The sequence below is a fragment of the Cupressus sempervirens genome, chromosome 3, assembly GCF_028749045.1.
Source record: "Cupressus sempervirens isolate cs-2001-9-10 chromosome 3, ASM2874904v1, whole genome shotgun sequence".
Classification (NCBI taxonomy): domain Eukaryota; kingdom Viridiplantae; phylum Streptophyta; class Pinopsida; order Cupressales; family Cupressaceae; genus Cupressus; species Cupressus sempervirens.
In genome coordinates, this window is record NC_143120.1 from 729,420,084 (window position 1) to 729,439,048 (window position 18,965).

Consider the following 18,965-nt stretch of genomic DNA (forward strand, 5'->3'; position numbering starts at 1 on the left):
ATTGTGAAAATTACAGAGAGGAAATGGAAGTAAAAATGAGGCAGATCAAGAGTTTCGAATCATTTCCTCACGCCTCTTAGACTCACATAAATATGCGATGATGAAATTTATGGGATTATCAAAATAGGCGCCTCAACAAAGATATCTCTCGGCTTATTTTATATATATATATATATATATATATATAAGGTAGTTAAATTCCAACTTAAAAATGAATAAAGGCACTCAATTGAAATATTCATTTTATCTATTGTTCTATTCCTTAACTAATCAGTAATCATTTGCTCGGTGTTTCCTTTACCGGCTCTTCCCATACCCAAAGGGGAGCTTAATGGAACAGAAAAAAGGCACAAAACAATGGTAATGTGGAGTATAACAACCTTCTAAACACTGAGAATTATGTATCATTTAGTGCATTCCATGTTTGTTAAAGATTGGCATAAAACAATTTGACACACGTTAACCATGTATGCATTTTTGTTGGGGCTGTGTATTTATGCAGATGGGGAGCTGGAAAGAAGTTGGCAACTATGATATAAGAATAGAACTAGCACCATGGATAATATATCTCAAGGCTACATTGTCAATTTTTAAAAAAACCGCCCTTATAATTATGTACATGTTTTACATTTTTAACCACCATTTTGCATTCAAGAATACAAGCCTTTAACTCCTTGGCCACAATTTTAAAAAGGTGTCACTAACCTTTGAAGCAACAAGAAGGCTGAAATGAACTTTCAGGTTAGGAAAACTTTACAACATGGAATGCATTTTATACATTTACTTCTACATAGAGAATTGGCTTTTATCCTTCTAACGTTTTAGCCTTTAAGGTGCTCAAACTTCATTGTTACACTGGCAGTAGCATGGTATATCAGCATTACCATTTGTCATTTGAAGTCCTCTTAATCATTAGGACACGTTCCTTCTGCCCTATCCAAATACTTGCCCAAGGTGGATCCTGTGAGACAACTTGGTAGCCTGCTCTGCTATACAGGGTTCTTGCAGCTACATCATCTTTATATGCTCGGAGGACTAGATACTCAAAACCCCAGAGAAACGCTATAAAATCACATGCTTTGAGTAAAACTGTTGCAACCTTTCTCCTCCTGCATACATATGTTTTGTTCGCAATGGTTATATGACAAAATGATAACTGCATGAAAATGATGTGGCAAGTTACCTGTAGTTATCTCTGACAGCTATACCACTAACATAGAGATATTCCACTGCTCCTCCTAAATGAAACAGGACATCCTTATCTGCATATGCTGTCACATCCACAACACCAACTATTTTCTGCCTAGGTTTATTGGCCATTCCATGATCCACAGTATCACAATCAGTTTCAGCAACCAAGCAAGCATATCTGCACATTTTTTGGCTAAATGTAACTATTGCAAGAAAAAGTGTGACAGTTAGTGAGGGGATATGAACATCTACAGGTAATACTTGATGTAGCATCCTGTCCCTTCACATGTTTCATGGAAAATTCAAATTTCACCAGAACAATAAGAGACAAAACTCAGCTTATAGTACAGATTATTGATGAATAATAACAAACAGCCAAAATAATGTCTTAAGTTAAAGAAAATGTGCATAAACATTTTTTAAATTATTTATCAAATAGTAAAAGTTAAATGGTTTAGCATCCATGTCATGCTCTTCATCAGATTTGTATGCAATGGTGCCTTCCTCTGGTTTTATTCATTTGTCTCTTTTAATGGAAAAATCATTCCCAAGGAAAGAAAGAGCCCTCTAGGTAATAAATGAATGTTTATCACATTTGACACTATCTTGTTTGTGGATCTTGTATTTGACACGAGTACAATAACTAAGATTACATCTGATACTCAGCAGTACAATGCATCATATCCATAAAACGGTAAACAATCACAAATGGGAAGCCCAATTATCTCCTAAAGTAATAAAACATTGCAAAGAAAACACAATACCATGTATATTCCCATATAGTAAGTATAAAATTAACCTAGATTCAGTCACAAGAAGCAGTGGGTCTCCATCATTCGCAAAGATTCTAAAATTATCACACCCTGCCTTGATGGCCACAATTTCAAGTATGCTGCCTGCTTGAAATAGGTGCAAATGACACTGAATAAGAGCCAAATAAGCATTGATAAGAGGTGATTTGTTCTTCTCCAAATGTCCACACACTGAAACTATCCTGCTCCAACACTGCTACACTGAAAAAAAGACTCAAAAACAATGCAAAATGATCCCTTCTTTTTCACACAAAATCACATCATGAAACCATCAATGTGTTTTCTTCACAAAATTTGAGATTTTGTGGCAAGTAATTGATGGTTATGTAATGTTTTATTGGGATTCAACTGTGTTGTTTTGAGTGAACCTACATTGACCCATACTTCAGAAGTAGTTTTCTCACAAGAACCCATCTCTCGTTAACATGAATGGTCTACTTAGCACTCATTGCATCTAGGCAGTGCTCATAGGGGCAAAGAACTGAGATTTCCAAAGCAGTCACCTACCCTAGTATTACTCTGACTCAAGCGCACTCAACCATGGAGTTTTCCCCCAAGATCAAGTCCACTTAGCTTGCTACCCCACTTGCAAAACCTCCACCAAGTGTGGAGCTTTATGAACCATTCAGTATAGAACTCCTTGATGTAAAAGTAACAGATGATTTTTTCTGATTTTTGACAACTCACCAATCTGTTAAGAATATTAACCAGATAACCTACAGGTATAATAGTACAGACCGTACTTCCTCTTCTTATTATATATCTCTAAAGTGGCAGTATATTATATATATAACTCTTCCTAGGAGCCAGCGACTTTACAAGATGCAGTAGTATGATGCTTAACTAAACTAACACATAATTAGGTAGGTGTTATTAATTTGTCTTCTCTAATCGCCGACTTAGAGGGAGTTTAGTTAGTGCTAGTTTAGGAAGGGTACCCTTTAGGAAGGATATATAGGGAGGTTATAGATGCAGACTAAGCACACACGGCTACAACAAAGTCTGCACTCTTAGTATCTATATCCTACAAATAATATCAGAGATACTTCCTCACAATCAAAAGTCAAATATTCATTATTGGATCTGCATAAAATTAGGAATTAACTCCATCAATATTCAGAATTCCTAGAAGACCATTCTCAGCATTTAAAGACTGGATTAAAAGACTGATTCAGAGATAAGGAATTTGCAGAATCTTTACATGGCATCAGAGCTTTGGTAATCGAACCTAGGCTCTGCAAAATTCAATCATCAGACTCTATAGTCTATATATATCTAGCAACTATCTTCTATCTTCAATGGCATACTCAATCAGACCCGAGGACAGCTTTGATAGGAAAGAGCACTTTGAAGCCTGGAAATTCAGAATCATGATGATTCTTGAAGAGAATGATGTAAAACAATTCATTGATGGAGCATCCAAACAACCCCCAGTTGAACCTCACAAATCTATCTAGAGCAGATGAAATAGAAAAGCTATTCAAATCATCTTGGGTGGAATAAAAAATGATATTGTACCTATGCTTACAAAACATCAAACTGCCTTTGATATGATAAATGCATTACGAAATGCCTATTAAGTAAACAATGCAACTAGGGTTCTTGCACTAAAAAGGCAACTAAATCACATTCAAATAAAGAAAGGAGAATCGATAAATTCTTACTTTCTAAGAGTTGCCAGCATTAGAGATGAACTATCAAGCATAGGAACCATCATTAGTGACACAAAATTAACACTTATGGCTATAGATGGATTGACAGATTCATGGGAGACATTTGCACAAGGAATAAGTGCCAAAGATAAGCTTCCGGACTTTAACAATTTCAAGAATGATTGTCTTCAAGAGGAATCCAGAAAACTAAAGAAAGGAAGGAAACCAAAAGTAGAGGATCAAGAACTTCACATTCTTAATACAAACTCCTATAAGGGCAAGAAGAAGCATTTCAAGAAGAAAAAGGGAAATCAAAAGAATGGAAAACCCAAGAAAGATCTGTCTAAAATAAAGTGTTTCAAATGTGAAAAATTTGGACACTATAGATCTAATTGTCCTGAAAATTCCAAACAACAAGAAAATTGTACAAATCTCATTAGAGAAGAAGATACTTATGATCTTGAGAACTGTATTTTGTATTCCCCTCTATCAAATGAAATTTCAAATAAAGCATGGGTAATTGATAGTGGATCTTCTAGACATATAATGGGATACAAAGAAACTCTAGATTCTTTATCAGAGAAGGTTAACAGTGAAGTTACCATTGGTGATAATCAGCACACTCCGTTGAAGAAATTGAAAATTGTACTTTGAAACTAAAATCAAGAAATACTCTTCTTCTTAAAGGTGTACTCTATGTACCAGGAATTAAAAGAAACCTAATCTCAATCACAGCACTTGAAGATGATGGACACAATGTTGCATTCATAGATGGCAAAGTATTAACTTGGGCTAAGAACTCCTCTATCAAGAAAGCAAAGTTAATTGGTCAAAGAAAAGGATATTTGTATGAATTGAAGACAGAACCTAGTCGTTCTATTCAAGCCCTAGTTCACAAAGTTGCAGATACAAATGAAATATGGCATATAAGATTAGGGCATCTAAATTTCAAAACTTTATCAACTATGGAGAAGATGGTTACTGGATTACCTAAACTAAATAAAGACCACCCAAGTATTTGCAAAGGGTGTGCTCTAGGTAAGAACACCAGAAGTCCCTTTCATGATAGTACAAGGAAGATAAATAATATACTAGAATTAATTCATTCTGATTTATGTGGACCCATGTCTATTCCTTCTCTTGGAGGATTCTAGTATTATATCTTGTTCATAGATGACTTCTCTAAGAAAACATAGATTTATTTTTTTAAATGCAAGTAATCAGAAGAAATCCTACAAAGGTTTAAAGAATTCAAAACATTAACTGAAAACTTTTCACGGCATAAAATTAAAACCATCAAAACTAATAACGGAGGAGAATATACCTCAGATTTGTTTAAAAAGTTTTGTAAAGAATCAAGGATTAAGAGGGAGTACACTATTCCTTATAATCCAGAGCAAAACGGGGTAGCAGAAAGAAAGAATACGACAATTATAGAAGCTGCTAGAGCTATGATTTTTGATCAAAATATAAAATATTATCTTTCGGCAGAAGCCTCTTGTATTGTTGTATACATAGTTGGAAAATTCGCCAAAGGGAAAAACTCACCAAGCCCCCCAAAAGTTTAATCGGGAAAAACTCGGCAATTTAAAAAAAAAACTCAGGAAAAACTCGAGAACCTAAAAAATCGCTGAAATTTAAATAAATATACATTTATTTTGCAAAATTTAATGAGAAGATGCATCTAAATAAGTTAATTAAAGACAATACAAAAGAAACAAGCATAGTTTAGATATATATAAATGCATAGTGCGTACAAAATTGCATTCTCATGTGGAATGCTCAAAATAGTAAATAGTTTCAATCTATCAAACTAGAAGTAAATACTAAAAGTCTAAATACATCAATACAATCACATCTTCCTCTTTCCACTTGCACTAGCAAGAAAGCGAGGGGGTCTAGTCCTAGAAGAAGTGCCCCGCACTGGGATAGGGCGTGAGCTGCGTGACTGTGAACTCTATGGCTATGCCCCCTTGCTCGACTGGCTCGGCATCTTGGAAGAGGATGCATCTCCTCCTAATGGTAATGCCTCATCCTCTGAGCCTAAATCACCATCCTCCTCGCCCTCATCCTCAATGTCATCCATTGTGAACTGAAAATCAGTTTCAGCATCCCCCTCCATGGCTTGCCTCTCCAAATCAGCGACCTCATTTGGTGTAAACAATGGACCTAGCTCCTGTGCTGTCCAATCAAAATAAGGATCTATCTCATCTAGATCAAGTGGACCAAGTAGTTCTGAGATCTATGTCTTTTTTATGCGCAACTTAAGATTATAGTGCACATAAACAAAGTCATTAAGCCATTTTTGAGTCATTCTGTTTCTTTTCTTTGTGTGGATGGACTCAAATAAGCTCCAATTGTGCTCACAATGGGATGAGCTACAAGGTTGGGATAGGACTTTGAGAGCAAATTTCTTTAAATTGGGGGTATTACCACCCCAACTTGCCCACCAAGAATCTGCAAAACAAAATATAAAAAATTATAAGGCAATAAAAAATAATAATCAGAAGCACAACTTATCAATTAGCAAAAGTTTTAAAGTTTGACGCTTTACCTGGTGCTTGAGTAGATCTTGCTCTCTTTGCTAGTATAGAAGAGAACAAAGGACCCCTCAATTCCACATAGATTTGTTGTTCGGTCACAATAAGGTCTCTCTCTGCTTCACTGGATATCATTCTCTCAATGCATTTACAGAGACCTTCCATGACCGAGAATTAGGATCTGAGTGGGAATCATCAGCCCTAAAACAAATAGAAAATGATATCAAGTCTTACTACATGATCTTAAAAAGTAAAGTAAAATAAAGTCTTAGTAAAATCCCAACTTCAAGGACAATCATAGTACCTGAATTTGGAGTTGAGGAAGTAGCCTGCTGCATGAATGGATTGGTGGAGCATATTGTTCCACCTCCTATCAATTATTTCCCAAATGGTGGAGCATATTGTTCCACATTTGAAATTTGAAAAATAAAAATTAGTTAATAACATAGTAAGTTATGAATTATTAATGAAACTTGAATAAACTAAAAATATAATGTTTTGATTCTTGAAGTGTTTACCGTACAGGTAAAGAAGTCAACACATACAGACAATAATAGCAGAATAGCAGAATTATATTCGCAATAGTAGATTCCTGACTTACAATGATCCCGGACGGGATATAAATACTACCGCCGAACCTTCCCGAAGGAGTCCGTCAGCCACAATTATTCTATCCATTACAAACTATTTACTGTCGGACCGTCGGCTACAGAAACATCGCCGGACCGTCGACTACAGAATACAAAATACCGCCGGAACCATCCAGTCGGCTAACATGAAGTTACCTCCACAATCTCTTTAGCCTTTGCAAAAAAACTATCATCAAAGACCATCCGTGCCATAGCCTCTCCTTCGGGCTTCTTTGAGTAAGCTAAAGCAACCCAATCAGCACACACAAACATTTGTTTCAAAGCCAATATGTGGTCAAGAATACTTTGCAACATCAAGAAGACCGTTGCAAACCTTGTCATAGAAGGTCTCATCAAATCTTTGCCTTTAGTGGCCTTTCTCATCAAACTGAGAACTCGTGGGTGACTATAGATATATTTGGTGACTCGCTTAGCATCTTCCACAACTGGACTCACCCAATCAAGTTTTCCTATGTCCTCCAAAAGAAGGTCAAGGACATGTGCTGCACAAGGTGACCAAAAAAGTGTGGGATGCCTCTCTTGGAGGATTCTACCTAAAAGATTAGCAAAAAATCAATAATTAGTTACAAACTTTCCATATTTAGTATTTACAAATTACATCAAATCTAAATTGAATAATACCATAGCATTACATTCATGATTCATATTGATTCAAACATAAAAAATTAAATTTGCCTACTGCCACATATGCTGTTGCATTATCTGTGATTATTTGCACCACATTCTCTATTCCCACCTCCATGACAACATTCTCCAACATTAAAGCCAATGTAACTGCATTTTTCACTTTGTTGGAGGCGTCAATAGATTTCCAAAACACCACATCATCTTTGCAAGCAACCAAAAGATTAATAATGGTTCTACTTTTTCCATCTATCCACCCATTAGATTAAATGGTGCAACCATACTTCTTCCGCTCTTTCTTTTGGTCTTCTATCAATACTGTTGCCCTACCAACCGCTTTGTCAAGCAACCTACAAAATTTAGGTGTAATATTAAATAAAGTGTTAGTAAAAAATAGGAAATAAGTTATAACAATTAAGATTTAAAATATAACAATGAACTAAATTGAATCACAATTATTTACAATTACTAAATAGTAAAATACTGACCTTCCACTCATATCCTTGCGATTAGGCGGCTTGTAACCTTTGCCCGATATTGAAATTGCATTCACCATATTGACCCAATAGGGACTATCAGCCGCATTCATTGAGATATTGTTGAAAAACCAAAAATCAGATGCTGCAATATCAGTTTGCTCATGCACCTCCTTGAACCATGGAGTGCCTTCTAATGATGGTTGTGCTCTTGGGCACAAAATAACCCCCTATCCCTGATATGGATAGTGATGAAGAAGTAGGAGATGTAGAAGAAGTGGAACCGGTAAAAGAGATATTTTGTTTGCGGATCCGTGGGCCACGAAAAGATCCTGATATGTTTTTAAGTGCTTCTTCTTCTTCTTGCATATCAAAAGGAGCTCCTTCAGATTCAGCTATGGCTACCTTCATAGCTAATTTCGCCCTCTCCCTATTCAATTTTTTCTCTTCAGTAGCTGCAAGTAGGGCATTGATGAATCTTTTTTCTTCATCAGTTACCTTGAGACAAGGATTTGAATCATGTTTCTTTATGCTGCAAAGTGGTATTTGAGGCAGTTTATGCTTCCAGAAATAATTCTCTCATATGGAATGCATATCACTTTTCCAACATCAGTTGGAGCTTCATAGGCATACCGCCATGCCTTATCTCTTGCATTTTTAGGCCAAGTGCCTATATATCCAGATGGGCATGATGTTTGTGGCCACTCTTCTTGCAGGTTTGTCATGTTTTTTTAATGCTTGACCGCTGCCCTACACATAAATTTATAGAAAAATGAATAAACAAAGTTAGAACTTAAAAGCTAGAAGTTTAGAACAACTAGGGTTTCAAATGATTCAAAGATCAAGCATATAGTTAAAATGATTTTAAATGATTTGAAATCATTTACAAACAACAACAAAAACAATAGAAACTTTACTTAAAACTATAAAAAGTTTTCAAACTATGATAAGATGAACATACCTAGAAAGAAATTTCTCTTCTAAATCTGGTTAGAATCCTCTAAAATTCACTCAAATCTGCCTTGAATCACTTGCAATCAGCTAAAACCTTCTTCCCTCCACACAAATGCAACAAACAATGCAAAAAAAAATGATTTTTGCCCTATTTAGCCATCACTAGGCGCGGGTTTCCTGAACCACGAGTTTTTAAGTAAAACTCGTCGAGTTTTTCTTAAAAACTCACCAAGTAATCAGCGAGTTTTTCCCCTGCTGCCGAGTTTTTTTTTTTCTGCGAGTTTTTGGGGGATTTACTCACTAGGCTAAAATACTCGGCGAGTGTTTAAAACTTGCCGAGTAATTGGCAACTTTTCCATCTGTGGCTATATATATTCAAAACAGAAGTCCTCACTCCTATCTTAAAGATAAAACCCCTGAAGAAGTATTTACTAAAGTAAAACCCAATAAAAGTCATCTTAGAATTTTTGGGTGTCCTGTATATATCCATGTTCCAAAAGAAAAGAGAACCAGGTTAGAACCCTCTGGGAGGAAAGGTATTTTTGTATGGTATAGTGAAACATCTAAGGCATATAGGATTTTCATACCTGGACAGAAAAATATTGAACTTAGCAGAGATGTAATTTTTGAAGATCTTGCATTCAAAAGAGCCATAAGTTCTGATGAACCTTCTCCTTTATCTAGTTCTGAAAGAAATAGTGAATCTAGGTCCTAGAGAGAGAACTTAGAAGAAATCGAAGATGAAATTCTAAATACGAACCTTGAAGAAAATTCAAAGAAAAGACCACTTTGGGCCATTAAAACAATTGAAGCAGCACAAGACTTTGATGTACCTTTCAGAACAGTCAGAGAAAGAAAAAGACCTAAAAGATTCTCTAGTTATACAACAAACATGAGTGATTTATCCAAAATAGAGCCAACCAATCCTTCTGATGCTATTAAACATAGAGCTTGGAAAGAAGCTATGAGAGAAGAATACCAATCTATTATGAAAAATGATGTTTGGGAAATTGTTTCAAGACCTAAAGAAAAATCTGTTGTTTCTTTCAAATGGATGTTTAAAATAAAGCATGCTGCTGGCGGTAGTATTGAGAAGTATAAAGCCAGATTTGTAGCCAGAGGATTTTCTCAGAAAAAAAGGATTGATTATGAAGAAACCTTTGCTCCTATTGCTAGATATACCTCTGTAAGAGCAGTCTTAGCAATTGCCGCATCAAAGGGATGGAAGGTGCATCAAATGGATGTAAAAACAACATTCCTAAATGGAAAGATTTCAGAAGAAGTATATCTGGAGCAACTGGAAGGATTTGAAACTCATGATCGTAACGCATTTGTTTGCAGGCTGAAGAAAGCTCTCTATGGGCTTAAATAGACTACCAGGGCCTAGTATGAAAGAATTGATAAGTATCTCACCAGCTTAGGATTCTTCAAGAATGAAGCTGATCCAAATTTATATTATAAAAGAGATAAAGATGATATGGTAATTCTGATACTGTATGTCGATAATTTACTAATAACAGGTGATGATCATCTCATAAATTAGTGCAAGAAAGATCTAACTAGAGAGTTCGAAATGAAAGATTTGGGACTCCTTCATTACTTCCTAGGACTGGAAGTACGATAGAATTTTGATAGTATCATACTTAATCAAGGAAAGTATACATCAAACATTTTGAAGAGATTTGGAATGTGGAATTGCAAACCTATGTCTTCTCCAATGGAAACTAATCTACATAAACTTAAGGAAGTAGTAGTAGAATCACCTTCCATAGATTCTACTCTCTACAGACAGATGATTGGGTCCCTTATGTACTTAGTAAATACAAGGCCGGATATTTGCTATGCAGTTAATGCCTTAAGTCAGTTTATGTGTGAACCAAAGGAGATTCACCTAGTTGCGGTTAAACACATAATGAAATACCTACAAGGCACTCTTAATTTTGGACTCAAATATGAGAAAGTTGCTTTAGACTTGCATGGATTTACCGACTCAGATTGGGGTGGAAGTGTTAAAGATAGAAAAAGTACTTCAGGATGCTATTTCAGTTTAGGATCACCTATGATATCTTGGATTTGTAGAAAGCAATCTTCAGTAGCTCAGAGCTCCACAGAAGCCGAATATATTGCAGCAGCGATGGCCCCTTGAGAAGCAGTCTAGCTGAGGAAGTTACTTGTGGGATTATTTGGGCAAGCCATGAATCCTACGATTATTCATTGTGATAATCAAAGTTCCATCAAGCTCTCAGTGAATCCAGTTTTCCATGACAAGTCCAAGCATATTGAAATTCCTTACCATTATGTAAGAGATATGGTAAACAGGAATTCTGTAAAATTGGAATACATTTGCACTGTAGATCAAACAGCAAACATACTCAACAAACCTTTATCTAGAGTGAAGATAGAACATTTCAAGAGGAGACTTGGTATGGTTGAGTTATAATCTATTTGTACTCTTTTGATTATTAATAGAATTATTTTATTTGGTCAGGCTATTGACTGTTATGCGCTCCACCATATGTATTTCTTATTTAAAGAGGTGACGATCTTTGAAATAATGAACACTTGTATAAAAAGCATTATGAGAGATGATGATCTTTTAGATAATGTTCTAAACAGTAGATTTTACTGTAAGATCTAGATGAGTTTTAGATCATATTGTGATATTGACATTGCTATGTTCATGGGTCACAAATTGGATAAAGGAAGAATCTTAGTATTCTTCGGGTTTATCCTATATTCTGATAGATCTTAAAACTCAAGATCTTGTTGTGATATAGAAATACCAGTTTCTATGAAATCACACCTTGGACAAATGAACAGATTACTCTTCAGATTTATCCTGTATAATATCACTAGTAGCAGTGATTTGTCATATCACCGGTTTAGTACTATGACTTTGTATCATGTGTTCTATGATAACATATACTAAGAAGAAACATAGAAATATAGAGTATTAATTCTTGCTTATTCATCTGTATTGGTGTTGCTAGATATAATATCTCACATACTAAGAAGAAATAGACAGATATAGAGTATTAATTCTTGCTTATTCATCTGTATTGGTGTTGCTAGATATAATATTTCTCTGTAGGATTATTAGGTTAAGAGGGAGTATTAAGAATATTAACCACATAACCTACAAGTCTAATAGTACAGACCATACTTCCTCTTCTTATTATATATCTCTAAACTGGCAGTATATTATATATATAACTCTTCCTAGGAGCCAGCGACTTTTCAAGAAGCAATAGTATGATGCTTAACTAAACTAACACATCGTTAGTTAGGTGTTATTAATTTGTCTTCTCTAATCGCCGACTTAGAGGGAGTTTAGTTAGTTTAGGAAGGGTTATGTCCCTTTGAGGGAAATACCCTTTAGGAAGGATATATAGGGAGGTTATAGATGCAGATTAAGGACACACAGCTACAACAAAGTCTGCCCTCTAAGTATCTATATCCTGCAAATAATATCAGAGATACTTGCTCACAAACAAAAGTCGAATATTCATTATTGGATCTGCATAAAATTAGGAATTAACTCCATCAATATTCAGAATTCTTAGAAGACCATTCTCAGCATTTAAAGACTGGATTAAAAGTCTGATTCAGAGATAAGGAATTTGCAGAATCTTTACACAATCACTCGTGATTTTTTTAGCAAGTTACTCCCAAGTTTTGTAAGTAAATGACAGGTTTTTTGACAATGGTGTATAGTTGTAAGCATTAAGGAATCCACAATACCAAAAGGTAAATGTTGATAGCCATATAATATTATTTTTTCTTGTGCAACATATCAACAGGCATGTGATCAGATAATATTTAGCAGAATGATGGTACGCTAGGTTTACCTCGATTAGATGAGATTTGTTCAAGCTTCACCAATTTGTATATTTTATACAATAGGAATTTCCCAAATTCATCAGATAAGGATTAATCATATGATTGATTTTATTCTTATAAGTCAGAGTAAACCTGGTGAATATTTATCAGCTTACATTATTACAACAAGGTCACTGGCTGATAGATAAGAAAACATGAGACATACAAGAAATATAGTCAATGAGTCGAGCAAAGAATCCTGCAGTTTATTATTCATTTGTGCAGAATGCTAGTTTAAACATGGTAGCAGACACAATATCATGCTGGTTCCAGGTCTTGCAGGTTGTATATGACATGTTATTTCCTTCTAAAGCGCAGTATGGAGCAACCATCTCTATTACAACTTAAAGGAAATTATGACTTCCAATTTAGCACTTAGTAAGCAGAAATAGATGATGTATATGAAAATATGACTGAGCAAGAAAACTCCTGTTTAAATTCTAGCAAAAAGTGAAAGAAAAATGATGATTAGAAATAAATCTCCTGAGCCTAAAGGTAGATGTTTCAGATGTGATAAAAAGTAAAACTAATTTCTCAATTAAAACATGTTCACACAAATGAAGGACAAACATTGAGCTCCATGAAAGCATACAAATGAAAAGAAAAAGGTGACAATCACTTGTTCTTTCCAGATGTTTGAGATGTCATCTGCTACATAGATTCTTGTGTATTTTGACAAATATCAAACAGCAGAAAGCATTTTAACTTTATTACTAGAAATTGCATATTAAAATATATAGTATATTCCCCAACGACACTCTTTTGGTATCAAAGGAATTGGTAATGCCTCTACTTTTGGAAGATGCTGAAAAGGAAAAGATTTGTGACATGCTCTGCTCTTGATTTTGAAAAAGAATTGTTTCTACTAATCAAAGTGCAACAGTTACAAGCTTGGAATATTATTAGGAAGTTTTTGTTTAAAGTCATCAGAAATAGTTTCAAAATTAAAAAGATGTGGCAGAATTCGTATCTTGTAGTATCAAAGGGAAAGAATTTTGGACGACTACTGTACAGGCAATCCTTCAAAATTAGAGGTGAAAGGTTATAAGAAAAGTTGAAAACAAAACCTGGGCATGATATGATACTGATTAGAAAATTTACTCACTTTCCAGATTTTAGCCTCATTTTATCTCAAATTTTGCAAGACAATGGAAGAATCTAACTTCTAACCTGAAATAATCCATGATTTGGTCCATTCTTGTTTGATGTGATATAATTTGTTTTCATAGAAGGTTTCAGATTTCCACTATTTTGTGATTGCTTGTCATTTTCACAAGCTTAGTGCATGTTTTTTGTCTCTCGTCTTGCAAGATGAATTGTTGAGAGAAAAAGCCAGCAAAGCTAAAAGGCTAGAAAATGCTCGAAACCTCAAGAGTGCAAGTAAATGCTTCAAGCTCAACGTCAAGTGAAGGGGAAGGATTTCCAGCAAGCAGATGCTATAAGTGGATGCTTCAAGTCTAGCTCAAAGACTTTCATATGAGAAGAAGATTCAACATCAAAGTCATCCAAAGAAAATCCAATTTGAGATCAAGGAAGAATCAAAGTTTGCAAGAAAGATCGAATCACATGAAGACATCATCATGAGGTTCTGAAGGTTCAACCAAGCTTAGGTCAAAACCATAAGAAAAATTTCAAAGAAGAAGATCTAAAATATGAAGCAATCCAGGAATGTCATCATATTGGAGAGCTAGACAACGTTGAGTATCAAGGGATTCTCTTCATCAAAAGATTGATCAAGTCTACATGATAAGAATGATGAGGTGGCACCTAGTTGTCATTTCTAGTCACAAAATTCCAAATTCAAGCACAACCAAGCCCAATACATGGTTATCAAAAGCTTTGTAATTTCTTTATTCGCCCACGAATTGGTGCCTTCATGCAATTGGTTGATATTATGGCAACCCTAACTAAGGTTTGTAGGGATAAATCTTGGTCCTTCATGGTAATAGAACAACTATAAAAATTCAAGGCCTTCTCATTTGTAACTGTTAGTAGAGGATGTAATGTTCCCAATTTTAATTAATTTGGGCCCAAGTTATTAATGTTTGTATTTAGGGGTTCCAATTGATTTAGTATATCTCGGACCTATTTTTATTTAATTGTTTCATAGGTGTTGGTCATCGGCTATTTTTGTAAACCCTCGGGATGTTTATCCGAAGGGTATTTAAGCATGGCTTGTAGGTAGTAGTAGGTATGCTTTTGGATTGATTTTCTTTGTATTGCGTATTCCTGTTGGAGTTCGAGATTGTTCGCCATTTCGGAAGTGAAAGATCTTCCCTATTTGACTCGTGCAGTTTTGGTGGGATTCAACCCTCACCCTATTCCGTTGTTGTTGCATGTAATACTTTGCTCAGATCTAGCAAATCGAAGCACTATCTTCTGGCAAATATTCATTGGAGGTTATTCATGTCCAAATCTACATTGTTGTTTGGCACTAATTAATAATATCGGTTAGTAGTTTATGGTGTATAATAGGACTTGTCTTCCCTCCATACTCCCTCTGCAACTCACAACCTTCTGTATCACTGTTACACCACCTACCCATACGGCCCAGAACTCAATCAAATTGCCCTCCATCCAACTATACAGCATTCCCTTATAGACCGTACGGCCTACCATACATCAGACTTACGGCCTCCCACTACACAACATACAACCCCCACATAACATCCGTACGCCCCCCCCCCCCCCTCACCTGCTACCGTACGGCCTTCACTTTATTCTCCTACCATACTATACAGACCCCTCACATTCCACTGTACAGGCATCCTAGTTCCATCGTATGGCCACATCCACTTCCTTACCACTGTACAATCATTTCACACAGTCGTCCGGACCCATTTCCTTGCCATTTCGTATGCTATCTTCCTCCATCGTTCCCCACTATCACCCACTCTACCGTACGGTCGTACGGCCCTACTTGTTGGGCATAGTCATTACTATACAATTCAACTCCACTTCTGGTTTCAACTGACAAGATCCTAGAACGGAAAATTACAGTGGTATCAGAGCTGGTGATCTTGCCAACTTGCTAGGATGATTAAGAGATTTTGGTACTTGGATCACACTATGGCCCCGAACAGCGATGGAGAGTGGTGATTGAAGACACTACAAAGGATTGGCAAAGAGCTCAGTGAGGGTGTTGATCTTTCATTAGATATATTGGAAGTATGTTTGTGCAGGTGGACCAATTACCTTCAAGATTTATATAGAAAATCCTCTCGCCGATTAAGGATGCCCTAAGTCAACCCAAGCTTTTGAGACACCATGACAAGGATAAAAGATTGGCAGTTGTAGCATGTCTCAGCTAGGTCTTGAGAATTTCGGCTCCTAAAGCATCATATGATGATAACACCATGATAGAGATATTGCAATTGATAGTTGACAGCTTTCAAAGTCTTGATGACTTCAGTAGTGACCCTTTTGGTAGGAGATCTACAATATTGGAGAATTGTGCAAATGTCAAAGTAATCTTCTCTTAGATCTCGAATTGCAAAATTTGCTCCATGATATGTTTCATCACTTCTTGGTCACCATCAAGGAAGATCATGATACTAAGATTCCAATTGCTATGGAGAGTCTTATGATTTCGTGCATTGAGGAGATGGATGAAATATCCCAACGCATCACATCTATGTTATGGGTTGTTCGTAATCTTGAATGTGTCCCCTCTATAGCCGCATGTAAATTGGTTAGTCAAATTTTCGAGCAATGTGAAGAAAAACTAATATCTCATTTGCACAAGTGGGAGAAAATAGATGGCAGCAATAAGGACGATGCATTACACCAAAAGGAAGACATTATTACAGGGCTGCTCCAAGAGGAATTGCTAAAACTTTCTTCTACACCAACCAGGGGAGAACACCAAAAAACTGAAGAAGTTTCTCGCATGGATCTTGTGAAGACATGTACAAATCAAGTTATACCGGTCACCAAGGTTGTTGCTGAAACTGTGTCTTTCACCAAAGCTATGTCCATCATCATGTCTGTCGCCAAGGTTGTATGTCCATCATTGTGGTTGTATCCATCACAATAGTTGTGTTTGTTTTCGTCACCGTTACTATGGCCGTCGCCGTGTCTATCATCGTCACCATGTTTGTTGCAAAGTCCATCGCCATATCCGTCGTCATCATGTCTATCAACGTTGTTGTGTCCATCATCGTCGTCGAGTTTATGTCAGTCATCGTTATGTCCGCCATCATCGTGCCTATCTTTGTTGTTGTGTTCATCACCGTCGTCGAGTTTGTATTCGTCATCGTCATATCCATCACCATCATTACCGTCCTTCTATTTGTCGCCGTCATTGCATTTGTCACCATCATTGTGTCAGTCACCGTCGTTGTGTCCGTTACTAACGCCGAGTTTGTGTCCATCGTTGAGTTTATGTCCATCACCGATGTCGAGTTTGTGCCTGTCACCGACACCGAGTTTGTGTCTATCACCAACACCGAGTCTATGTCTGTCGTCGAGCTTGTGCCCATCATGGTCATCCATGTCATCATTGTGTGCCTGCCAGTGAAACTATAATCATTGAGACATTGCTCATTGTCAAGGCTCTATCCATCGTCAAGGTTTCAACCAAGGTTCTGTGTGCTGCCAAGGTTTTATCTACAATTAGAATTGTTGGGTTTGTACCAACATCGATGTCTGTGTGTATGACCATACCCGAAGAAATTGATAAACATGATGACATCTATATATGTTATGATTGGCATCCTTGGGATCCCGGTGACTCAGTATACAACAACATTTATATCAGAGTGGTGCATCAGAATCCTAATGGTGGTCTACTAACCTCAGTTGAATTCAATCATGCTCATGTGATCCTAAAGAAGCATGGAGTTTTCAGCAAATATGGCTATCCACGTCAGTGTTCGGTTTGGGATCTTGGCGTTGCGAATTGCTTGAGGACAAGCGATTTTTGGGCGGCGAGGATTTGTAACATTCCCAATTTTAATTAATTTGGGCTCAAGTTATTAATGTTTGTATTTAGGGGTTCCGATTGATTTAGTATATCTCAGACCTATTTTATTTAATTATTTCATAGGTGTTGGCTGTCGGCTATTTTTGTAAACCCTCAGGATGTTTATCCGAACGGTATTTAAGCACGGCTTGTAGGTAGTAGTAGGTATGCTTTTGGATTGATTTTTCTCTGTACTACGAATTCTTGTTGGAGTTCGAGATTATTTGCCATTTTGGAAGTGAAAGATCTTCCCTATTTGGCTCGTGCAGTTTCGGCAGGATTCAACCCTCACCCTATTCTGTTGTTGTTGCATGTAATACTTTGCTCGGATCTGGCAAATCGGAGCACCATCTTCTGGCAAATATTCATTGGAGGTTATTCGTATTCAAATCTACATTGTTGTTTGGCATTGATTAATAATATCGGTTAGTAGTTTATTGTCTATAATAGAAATTGTCTTCCCTCCATACTCCCTCTACAACTCGCAACCTTCTGTATCACTGTTACACCACCTACCTATACGGCCCAAAACTCAGTCAAATTGCCCTCCATCCAACTATACGGCATTCCCTTACAGACCGTATGGCCTTCCATACATCAGACTTACGGCCTCCCACTACACAACGTACGGCCCCCACATAACATCCATACAGCCCCCCCTCCACCTGCTACCATACGACCTTCACTTTATTCTCCTGCCATACTGTACGGACCCCTCAAATTCCACCATATGGGCATCCTGGTTCCACCGTACGGCCACATCCACTTCCTTACCACCGTACGGTCATTTCACACAATTGTACAGACTCATTTCCTTGTCATTCCATATGCTATCTTCCTCCATCATTCCCCACTGTCACCTACTCTACCGTACGGCCATACGACCCTACTTGTTGGGCATAGTCATTACTATACAATTCGACTCCACTTCTGGTTTCAACTAACAAGATCCTAGAACAGAACATTACAAAGGAATAGTGGAGTTAGAAGCTAGAGAGCTACTAGGAGGTTAGATTAGAGTAGATTAGCAAAGAGATTTGATCAAATCGTTGCTATGATGCTATCAAAGTGATTGATAATTCATTGTTGGTTCCATAGTTGAAAATATCGTTATCAACAACGTATCGCCAAGGGAAAAAAATGATATCGGCAAATATTGGGAACTCAAAAATTGTTTAAATTTAATTAGATATGCATTTTTTTAAAATCCAATAGTGAGTTGCA

General features: G+C 36.5%; 2 protein-coding genes across 2 annotated transcripts in view; both read right to left on the reverse strand.

Moving 5' to 3' along the window:
* Nucleotides 1-587: 587 nt before the first annotated feature.
* The window catches only part of LOC149568843 (Acyl-CoA N-acyltransferases (NAT) superfamily protein), a 72,590-nt gene continuing 54,212 nt past the window's right edge, over nucleotides 588-18,965 (reverse strand). The window contains exons 3-4 of the mRNA XM_089821717.1: nucleotides 1,184-1,369; nucleotides 588-1,109 (exon numbers count right to left, since the gene is read on the reverse strand). Of these exons, the coding sequence (XP_089677843.1) occupies nucleotides 881-1,109; nucleotides 1,184-1,369 (415 nt within the window). The 3' untranslated portion in view covers nucleotides 588-880. The remainder of the gene's footprint in view (nucleotides 1,110-1,183; nucleotides 1,370-18,965) is intronic.
* LOC149568844 (uncharacterized) lies at nucleotides 5,515-6,516 on the reverse strand. The gene is made up of 3 exons (XM_089821719.1): nucleotides 6,500-6,516; nucleotides 6,210-6,396; nucleotides 5,515-6,112 (listed from the first exon to the last, which is right to left on the reverse strand). The coding sequence occupies exons 2-3, from the start codon at nucleotides 6,358-6,360 to the stop codon at nucleotides 5,898-5,900; spliced, it is 366 nt and encodes a 121-aa protein (XP_089677845.1). The 5' UTR covers nucleotides 6,361-6,396; nucleotides 6,500-6,516; the 3' UTR covers nucleotides 5,515-5,897.

What these genes read in the sequence shown, in the direction of transcription:
- LOC149568844 (XM_089821719.1), bottom strand. Translation starts at nt 6,360, where the DNA reads ATGGAAGGTCTCTGTAAATGCATTGAGAGAATGATATCCAGTGAAGCA. An exon ending in AAGATCTACTCAAGCACCAG is followed by an intron (nt 6,113 to 6,209) that starts GTAAAGCGTCAA and finishes TTTGTTTTGCAG; the next exon opens with ATTCTTGGTGGGCAAGTTGG.